A 10,704-nucleotide genomic window follows, 5' to 3' on the forward strand; every position below is an offset into this window, starting at 1 on the left:
TGCACGCCCTGGTGGATAGAAATTCAGAGGCTACTGACACTGGGGGATTAGTTAGTCTGTCGACGGTAGCAAACAAGGCACGTGCGTTGTTTTTTGTTTTTGGTAATGATGTCAGAGAAGAACGATTGTCGTGCGTTTTTCAATTCCAAATTATAAAGGCCAAGTCTCTCTTTATAGATTTCAAAGTGAACCTGGAGATTTTGTTTTTCGCCACCTGCTTTCAGCTTTTCGACATTCTCTTTTTTCTGTTTTCACGCTCATGGCCTTTCTCCATGGAGATATTTTCTTGCCAGACACTTCCTTTACCTTAGTTGGAGCAATGGCATCTATAACATTTTTAATTTTTGAATTAAATTGATCTACTAGCTCATTTACTGAGATGTTAGCAGGGGCAAGTATGGAAGAAAATTCTGAGTAAACATTTCCCTAGTATTTTCAGTTAAATATCGCTTTGTGGTTACCTCTTTTTGAACATTTTGTGAACAGAAATAGAGCTCTCAAAGAAAACACAGGAATGGTCAGAGAGTGCAACATCAGTCACCACAACCTTAGAGATATTCAGACCCTTTGAGATAATTAAGTCCAGAGTGTGCCCCTTATTGTGCGTGGGCTCCGTCACATGCTGAGTCAGTCCATAGCTATCAAGAACACAAACAGTTCTTTAGCCCCTCTGTCCTGGGGGTTGTCAACATGGATGTTAAAATCACCAACAATGACTAGACGGTCAAAGTCAATACACACTATAGACAGCAGTTCAGTAAAGTCATCAAAAAGCTTGCACAGTATTTGGGTGGTCTATAGATATTTAGGAACAGAGCTTGAGAGGAGCATTTCAGCTGAAGGGCCACATATTCAAAAGAATCAAAGTTTCCATACGATGTCTTCCTGCATTGAAGGGAATCATTGAACAGAATAGCAACTCCACCCCCTTTCTTATGCATTCTTTCCTGACTCATAAAACTACAGTTGGGAGGGGTTGATTGGATCAGTCATGTTTTTTGTAACAAGCTGTGGCTGACATGGAATCACTGCTAAATTAGATAAACTCAAATAAACGTTTGAGCGCTTCCTGTTTCTAAGATGATTCACCGCTCTTAATCTATTACCTATCAACACAGATATCGGCAAAGCTACTGGCAGGCAGGGCCCCGACATGTCCTGGAAAGAGTTGAGAGTGCCATACGCCCTTGAGCCTGGACCCATCACATATCAGTAAGAATTTGTTGTGTTTTGTACACACACATCCTTATCAGGCTTCGGAGACTGCAGATGCTTTCTTGAAGGGAGGGGAGGTGGTTGACCAGGGGGGGGAGGTGGGTTGACGTAGGCGCTGGTGATGAAGACGGGGGAGATGGGCGCGTCTCTGCGGTGATTTTGGTGGGCGTTGAGGAGCGGGGGTAAAGGACAGGCCAGCGTTTTGTACACACACATCCCTATCAGGCTTTGAAGGGGAGGGAGGACCCACCACCCTGCTCCTCTCATCATAGGAGGGCAGGGTGAGGGCTACACTGTAGGAAGGGGGGTTTGGAAATCTGCTTGATAAGGGCTTGCCCAAATGACTTGATTGATAAATAACAACACTATAGGCACCACAAACTGCCTTCATCATCATCACTATCCCCGCAGAGTAAGAGCAGACTTTCCTGTCTCTAGCTCGGTCGGCAAAAAAAGGGAGGATTTTCTAGGCTGTTAGCCCTGGAGGTGTGGGCAGAGAAGGTTAGGACAGCAGAGTGTTTTTTTTCAACTTTAATACAGTGTATTTTGTCTTACAACAAAGCTTATGCCTTGTTGATGACTCAGTGTTGCAATGCAATGAAAGACAAGATTTTAGGACGTTACTGTTACAACCCAGACTAGCATATTACCTGGTGACCGCTATCGCTCCATTCAGGGTCTTACCACCTCAGGCATATAATTCTTCACATCAGAGATGCAGGCGACCTGTAAATGCACTTGCCTCTCCCGCTGTTGACTCTCCTTGTCTCTGACCAGGACAGGCCTCAGCAGGCCAGTTAGCCCAGGAGGATTCCTCAGACATATGGAATATGTAACAGCTGCTTTGCTGTTTGTTGTCATATCAGGACATTATCAGACATTTTTACACGGCTTAGTTGAATACTAGATTCTGATTGGTCAATTCAAAACACGTGACACATTGTTATACAGTAGTACAGACCGCTGTTAAGGACTATAATGACCGTTGCTAAGGAGGATCAAGGGAGAGAAAGTAAAAGAGGTTAAAAGGGGGAGTGCTGGACGTCAGATAAATCACCAGAAGAAGGCAGACAGGAAGTAAACACTAACAGGAAAACAGTATGTGCGCTCGGCTGTGGCTCAGTGGATAGTGGGCTGGACTTTGAATCAGGGGGTAGCAAGTTCGAGTCCCACTGCAGTCAGCATGTCGTTGTGTCCCTGGGCAGGACACTTCACCCCAAATTGCTCCTGTGAGGAGTGTCCACAGCACTGAATGTATGTAAGTCGCTTTGGATAAAAGCGTCAAACAAATGACATGTAATGTATGGGCTCTGCAGTGTTCAAGGACTTGTTAGTGGATCAGAAACTGTGAACAGAGTTGGACAGTGCTGCCGTAAAGTTATTGTTGTTGCAGTTCCAGCCATTGGTGCACCGTGGAACGGAGATTTATTTTCTTAGCGGAAGGAAAACGATCACTTTTAAGTCAATACAATAATTTCAATTAATATTGGGAGTTGAGTCGTTAGTTTGTTTAGTATCTGGCCATGTAAAAAGTGGGATAATGTGCTGCGACTTGGTCATTATGGAGAAAAGAACAGCCTTCAGGCTGATCAGGCAGCCCTCGCTGCACATTATCCCATACTTATCAGCTTTCAAGAGCTTCTACTTTGAAGAGTGCATGTTTTCCAGTGTGTAATCTCATCTGTATCTCTGTAACACCTGTTCATGTGTCCAGGTGTGTAACTCGTGTGGTCAGGTGGGGTATGTTCCTGAGCGCTATGTGCAGTTCCTCTGTCTACCAGCAGAAGGCGCCTCTCATCTCGAGGGTTCTTTCAGCTCCACCTTATCCAGCGGGACCAAAGAGAAGGCAGGGAGCAGAGGTGTGACAACATTGATAACCCCACAACAAGTGATTTTTAAAATGTCATGTGCTTGTGTGTTTTTCATCCAGTTTGACTTGAATCCCGTGTTAGGTGTAGCCAGAGCTCTGTACTCCTACCAGGCCCAGAGTGCAGAGGAGCTGTCCTTCCAGGAGGGAGCGCTGATTCACCTGATCCGCTGTCGACACGCAGAGGTGAGCGCATTATGTACCAGCGAGGGGCCAAGGCCTCAGAGAAAAGCAGTCCTCTTTTGCCTTCAAAACCCCACAATCCATTGTGTTCAGAAAATGTCTTCACTTCTGGGCTCGTCCCTGTTCCACACCATTCTGTAACTCAACTGAATACACATCACGTATTTTTCACAAGATATATAAATACTTCAGACTGCAGGAGTTCCTAAGGTTATGTTGATGCTTGCGCTCGAGACAGCTGATGTTCTTTTAGGCACACTGTATAACTGATTTTGTAAAAATGTGAAACGTTTATTTGAGCTTCCTCCCTACTTTAAAAAACATATTCGTACTTGAAATATGCAATGTGTGTGAGGAGTTTGTGATTGTTTGGCTTAAGATGTCTCTTTCTACCATTTATATAGCTTTGATCTCTCCCTCGTTGCAACCAATGCAACTACTTATCTTTATGCTAATGAATGTGCAATCACATCACAAATATGCCAAAGATCGTGTCAGATCCTCTGGCAACATCAAGCAACTTTAATAGCAGCAAAGACTAGTTTTAGCTCTCAACAAGTTTTTAAAGTTTATCTTACCTTTTTTCATCTAGTTAACATTTTTTTTTTTCTTTATTCATGCATATTTTACTAATCACTCCCCCTTCAAATGGAAATATGTGTTTACATAAATGGTGACCGAACCGTTTGAGACCCACAGAGAACTTAGACTAAGTTAACTATCTAAACACTCAGAGTCCTTTACCTCACCTGAGCTGAAGTTATCAGTCTCTCAGTCTGACCAAGCCCCCAGGAAGTGCGCCGGACTCAGATGAAAATATTCGTGGTGGTACTACACTTCCGTTTGGTTGCCAGGCCCGGAAACACTTTTTCCCATTGACTTACATGGGGAAAGAGTGGTCTGTAAATCGTTGGATAATTTTTTTTAAACTAAATAAACTACCCAGTATGAACGTTTGTATAGCCCTTATTAAAAACATTCGTGGTACTACTACTATGGTTTTACCTTTACCCATGGATGCACAATAAGAACGGACCCATATCGCCTTATTGCCAGCCCACGGAGCTGTAAGAATGGATATATTGCACATGTTTGCTGTAATTCATCATTTGTAAAATATTATACTACATGGGCTGTATGATGTAAATCTTGTATTAAATAAAGTTAATATTACCGACGTAGATTAACGTCCCTGTAGCTTCTTATTGCACTTGCAATATACCATTAAAAGAGTTGAACGTTGCTGTTTGCTATTACTATAATACCACGCAGAGATAAGCCAGAGTTTACAACCTTTGCATGTGGGCACAACACGTTTTGACCCAGATTAATTAGCTATACCATATGATATCGCCCGAGGAAGTCTTCATACTTATACATATATAAATAAAGATATATGTGTCAAAGCTCTAATCAAATTAACAGTTGTATTAATTATACTTGTATATGTATATATATATATATATATATATATATATATTTATATAAATGTGTAAATAGCCCGTGTTGTATATTTATACACACAAATGAACAACCTTGTGTGTGTCAAATAACAAGTTGTATTGTAGTGTTTATTTTAGTGTTGTTTTATGCTTATCCACATTTTGATTTCAGAGCACAGGAGAATGCTGGGCACAACATAAAGCTCAACAGTGAAGCTGGCAACAAAACCAACACTAGATCGTGTTACATCAGCGTAATATAAAAGTACATTAATACACTAATGGCTCGGACGCTACACTGGCTAGCCGCTAGCTGCTAACTGCCGCGGCCGCCTCGTTATTCGTTCATATCAAATCCATCATAACAATCCAGAACGCGCGGTGCTGTTACGTGTACGCAAATTGACGTGCTTGATGTGAAGATGTGAACGAGCCTTTTGGGGGGCGTGGTTAAAGTTGCGCATGCTCTATGAGCGCACATACGGGTACTTCTCAGGCATTCTGGGCAATCTGTGACGTTTCACTCTCTCAAAAGTAGGGCCATTTTGTCATCCATGCGCCAATGAGCAACTCTCATAGGAATGAATGAGGCCCCGCCTTCCACGCTGTATCCAGTTCTTATTATACATCCATGAGTGTGACAGGAGAGGACTCTCCTCCACCTTGTTGACAGCTTATTATATCCGTTAGCGCAGCTAGCTATCATCAGATGCTAACAACAATAATACACGTAACTGGTGCGCGCGCTTTCTCTCTCGCTCGCTCGCGCCACATATACACACCCTCCTGAGCTTGAATGACACACACACAGAGACCAATCGAGGGCATTAGTGTATGATCTGTATGAAAGTGGCCATGTCGGCAGGCCACATCATGTAGACAGCCAGTCACCCTCTGTGAGGCAGAGTCAGACCCACATTTGCGCAGCGTTGCGTTCACAATACATACATAAAAAAAAAATTTCCTCAGGTCAGCAGGCCACTTAACAGGCCAGGCCATCGGGAAACCTCCCGGTCCTCCCGATGGCCAGTCATCTGGCCTGGGCATATTTGTTGTCAAGCGTCATGATGTGCCGCCGGTGGCCGGCGGCTGAGAGTACCGGCATTTTACTGAGTACCGGCATGGGTACAAACAGGGGCGGACTGGGACTAAAATTCAGCCCTGGAAACTGACCCAGTCCGGCCACATCAAATGTCAAATGTTAGAAATCCGCTGTTTATTATTTAAAGTTTTACGTCCGATTCGCTCCTTTGTTCCTCTCTGTACACAACTCCAGTTTGGGCATTGGCCTGTCATCAGATTTCATTTTTAGTTGCTGCTGTAGTGGAAGTTTAGTACAATTATTTTTGATGAAATACTCCAAATCTCTACCCTCCACAATTGCACTTGCTTCAGTTGCTTGCTACTTTTTAAGGGCGGTGATGACAGTACGAACTGAAGTTGATGCGATTTGGTTGGATTGTGAGGCATGACGTGAGCCTCATCTGATTGTTCAATCCCTCAATTTTTTTTCACCAATGGAAGCCAATTTCGGCTAGCCTCCTCTCGCAACAGAGAGTGCAATCTACTGTTTCACCATAACATCTAGAGGGGCGCTGTTTCACTCTTTGTAAAATACTCAGAGAATGGGGGAGAGATGGGCCGGCAGAATAATTACCGAAACTAAACTAAGTGTTTTTATTTATTTATTAAAATTATAACTACAATCCAAAATTCAGGGGAAGCCTGGCTTCCCTTGGCCTCCAGGAGAAAACGCCACTGAGTTCAAGGGATAATTCTCACCCACCTCTTGCTCTTGCCCTGCACTTGTATGTGCCAGTTGAGCTGGTTCTTCCACCAGCTCAACTCTGTCCCTCATCATGAACGCAGGAGGCTGGCTGTATATCTGAACTCGCGCCCTCATCATTCTCTTCATCATCTTGCACTTGTTTTAAGCTGCTGCTGATAGTGCTTGTAGCAGCGCTGCTGCCAAAAAGGTCTGTCAATTTGCGACATTGATATGCTTCACCTGCGAGTGACTTCACCTTTTTTTCTCTTGCCTTCTCGGCCCCACCTTTTTCTTTTAGTTTTCTTTGATTTGTATCCATGTTTTTTCATTCTCCCTGTCTGCCGCGGGCGGCGTTTAATCCCTTCTCGTCGTGTGGCCGGTCTTTTTTCTTCTTCGTGTGATATTGACAGATACGAACCACACAACTGCATTAGCGGCCGCTGTCGCCCTCTGTCGGCCGTCAGCGCAACTTAAATGATGACGTTAAACTATTTTTTTTAAAAGGGCCGGCCATCTGTAGAATCTGGAGAACCACAGAACGGCCCTTGACGACCGGCTGTTCTGTGGTTCTCCAGATTCTACAGATGGCCAGTCCGCCCCTGGGTACAAATCAGAAGTACCGGCCCAATTCAAGCACTGGTATGTATGTAAAAGGTGAATGCATGTGTGTAAGAGTGAAAATATATGTATGTAAAAGGTGAATGTATGTTCGTGAGAGGACCAGTATGAATTACGGCCTGTACGGCCCCTCATACCAGTGGGCGTGTCTGGCGCGCGACCAACAACCAATCACATTAATCTCCCGCCCCGGACACACAAGCACACGGTTCGATTGGCTAGCGCTTGTACTGGCATATGATTTGATTGGCTGGCACTTCCGTCGACGCTTGAAAAGTTGAACTTTTCTCAACTTTCAGCGCGAGCAACGGAGGCAAAGTGAAGCAACGGAACCACAATGCAGTTCGGCAAAGGGTAACGTCACCCCATTCAAAGTGAATGGGAAGTGTCTCCGTTGAAACACGCAATGGAAACATGTGGACGATACGTAACCCTAACCCTCTAACCCAGTGCTTCTCAAAGTGTGGTCCGCGGACCACTGGTGGTCCGTGAGAGCCCCCTAGTGGTCCGTGAGTATATTGCTAAAATTTCACATTTGAAATAAATAAATGCATTTAAGTTTTCTGCACTCTCGCGGGAATATCTCCCCAAAGGAGCGAGTTTAAGTTTCACCTTTGATTGCACGATATAGCCCAGCGCAACACCTTCGTCACACATGTTGCCACTTGTTTTTTTTTTATTTCAAGAAGCATATGAAACAAACAATGGATGTCTTTTATGAACATTTATCCATGCTGGAAGTAGTATCTAATATATGCATCCAATGAAGCATTGCATGAAGTCTGTTGATGATTAGAGGCTGTTGTTGGGGCTGCAAAACTTTTTTTTTATTTTTGTTTTGTAGCCAGCCTAATGGTCACCAAGGTTCATGTTTTAATAGCAATTTTACAAAAAAAAGCCCAGGCGAGCCTAACGTGAAAAAAGGGCTTAGACAACTTGGGCCTGCGACCATAGTTTTACTGTATTTTATTTTGAAAATCCACAGCGGAGATTTGTGTCGTACTACATGCGGTGTATTTTGCATATCTCTCAGTTGCCAACGATCTGTGAGTCTGTCGGCTCGGACATAAACTCCGTAATAAATGTAGTCTACATTTCATAAGAGGTGTAAAACCTGTGAGCATTTCAAATCGCATTTGAACGAATTGCTTATATGATCTGTAGTTGTATTTGTATTGTTGATTTAATGTGTGAACGAGGCGATACAGAGAAGGTTAAGCTGTCATTATTAGGCTGTAATTTGTTATCTACTGTTGGAGTGGTAAGCAGGCCTATTGTTTTTGGATATTTGTGGAGTTAGGTGGTCCGCGAGTATTTTTTTATTGGTTAAGTGGTCCTCCTTGGTATGAAAACGTTTGAGAAACACTGCTCTAACCATAACCCTGCTGTTAACGATGTTAAAACAAAAAAATATTGTAAAGAAAATATGATTAATGTGGGGGAAACTTCTGAAGCAATTGGAAAAAGGACTCAGAGAGGCACGAGGAGAGCTGGAGCTTTGATGGCAAACACTGACGGTTTATTTGGAGTTACGGCCGGAGAATTGACGAGACAGGTGGTGTGTCACGAGTTGACACAGCGGTTGCCAAACCAATTCTGAAGAACTCTTCTGCAGCTCGAGGTTTTAACTAGTTCAGAGTGTAATAATCAACATTCTTCCTCAGCGAGACTAAACATTATGGACCCTGAATCTAACTAGAGCTCTCGTCCATAGAAAAGAATGTGTGCCAGGGAACCTTCGTCCCTGAACAGTAAATTACCTCATGGCGGCTTGTGCTCTGTCATAGACTGGCAACAACAATGCGCCAAGTTGCCCCTCCTTAAGAGAGATAACAGCAATACCCAAGGCCATAGAACTATGCCATGAGAAAAGAGACAGTGAGAGGAGAAAATGATGAACTGTGTCGAAGGTTGAATACCTAAGCAAATTATTCCCTAACAATTAAGGCCGAAAGATGTGTTCCATGGTTGGTTGACTGAGATAATATTCCCTCAGAGTTTTCGTTGGCTTTTTCCCGAGCTTTCTCCACATTTCACTGTCTTCACTAGCAAATGGAGTTTGCTCTCCTCAAGTAAATTACATTTGGTGATAAAGGCCATGATATGTGAATTAAAGTATGGGAAAAAAGCTGGTGAGTGGAACTTTAGATAAGTATTAGAACAGTATTTAAGACTTTTTTGTTGAAGCAACACATAGATGCATGAGGCAGTGCTGGACTTGCTCTTATTTCAAATGTGAATGTTCTATTTTACTGGTGGACGATGGCTTCTGGGAGGGAGAGCTGAACGGGCGGGTCGGGGTTTTCCCATCGTTGGTGGTAGAGCTGCTCCACGATGAAAGAGAGGAGGAGGATAAGGAGGAAGAGGTGAGACTACTGTGTTCTCTGTGGTCGCGGAGAATAGCTGAAACTCATCTGACAGTGTATATTTCATTTCTGACTGTCTCCCTCTTTATTCTCCTCCAGTCTCTCCTCACCCCAACCATGCCTCCCTTCTCCCCCTCCAGCCCGAGCCCCACTAACCCTGGCTGTAGCTCAGCCCTTAGTGCTACCCCCCCTAGCTGTGAGGAGGACACACAGCAGGTCTTTGCAGACAACACAGCAGGTGAGTCAAACATTGGAACAGCTAGAGAACAGTTGTGTATTTTCCTCAGCTTCAATTCTGATTTCAGTTTTCCCTAAATGAATGGATGGTAATGATTGTCAGTGTCTTTTATCCGTCAGAGCCTGAAGGCAGCAGCCACAGCTCTCCAGACTTCTCCGGCGGCCGGCTAAGACCAGTATGCACCTGTAAAAAAGAGTTCTCCATATTTGCTGATTGTAATTGTAGAAATGGTGATAATCAACTCTTCCTCTCTTCCCTATTTACTGTTCTAGTGTCGAGCGCCTCCTCCTCCTCCTCCAACACACAAGCGTTCTCCTCAGCTCTGAGACTGTGTGTTCACAGGAATACAGGACGTGTGAGGACCAGAAGAAATCTGTAGTTGTGACCTTAGTGTAGCATCTAACAAAAACTGTCATTTGTTTGTTTGTATTTGTGAGTATTTATCAGTGGTAAGGAACTTAAAGCAGGAAGACGTGTCACCTCAATGTGAGCAGCAACAATAAGCTGTTAGAAGTCTTGCTTTAAAAATGTAACTGAGTATTAACATCAAAGTATACATAATAATTGTATTTTGTATTAAATTAATTTATGCATTAATGTGTTCATTACTTTAATGTTACAGTCGGACAACAACATGTACTGCTTGTGAATTTTACCAAAGGATCTATAATGTTTATCTTTATCTATATGAACAATATTTATTATTATTTGATTATCTTGTATATGATCATTTTGTAGATAATAATTTGATCATTTGAATTTACATTTTCATAGTCCCTTAAGTTGTCAGGTTAATGTATTGCATTGAAAAGTAAAATATTTGATTTGTGTAGGAGTAGAATAATAAAGTACAGTACTTGAGTAAATGTTACCACTGCAAATATGTTCCCCAACAACCAATTTGACAGTGATGTAACGCCAACATTTCAGCAGAATTACGTTTTCTTTTCAATTTAGTAGATGGGAAGCAAAATAAATGAATATCAACATGAATGCACATGCTAAAG

The 10,704-nt window shown here is 43.0% G+C and overlaps 1 protein-coding gene across 4 annotated transcripts in view; it reads left to right on the plus strand.

The window, feature by feature from the left end:
* The window catches only part of LOC117550422 (F-BAR and double SH3 domains protein 1-like), a 30,294-nt gene extending 20,000 nt beyond the window's left edge, over window positions 1-10,294 (plus strand). For 2 of the 4 annotated variants that reach the window (XM_034222852.1, XM_034222853.1), the window contains exons 16-21: window positions 2,930-3,074; window positions 3,168-3,268; window positions 9,349-9,459; window positions 9,559-9,697; window positions 9,817-9,872; window positions 9,970-10,294. In XM_034222852.1, the coding sequence (XP_034078743.1) occupies window positions 2,930-3,074; window positions 3,168-3,268; window positions 9,349-9,459; window positions 9,559-9,697; window positions 9,817-9,872; window positions 9,970-10,023 (606 nt within the window). In that variant the 3' untranslated portion in view covers window positions 10,024-10,294. Of the gene's footprint in view, window positions 1-2,929; window positions 3,075-3,167; window positions 3,269-9,348; window positions 9,460-9,558; window positions 9,698-9,816; window positions 9,873-9,969 lie in introns of those variants that run through there. The other 2 variants (XM_034222854.1, XR_004569643.1) reach the window with 2 other exon arrangements.
* Window positions 10,295-10,704: the final 410 nt, after the last annotated feature.

This window comes from Gymnodraco acuticeps, unplaced genomic scaffold (genome assembly GCF_902827175.1).
Source record: "Gymnodraco acuticeps unplaced genomic scaffold, fGymAcu1.1, whole genome shotgun sequence".
Taxonomy (NCBI): Eukaryota; Metazoa; Chordata; class Actinopteri; order Perciformes; family Bathydraconidae; genus Gymnodraco; species Gymnodraco acuticeps.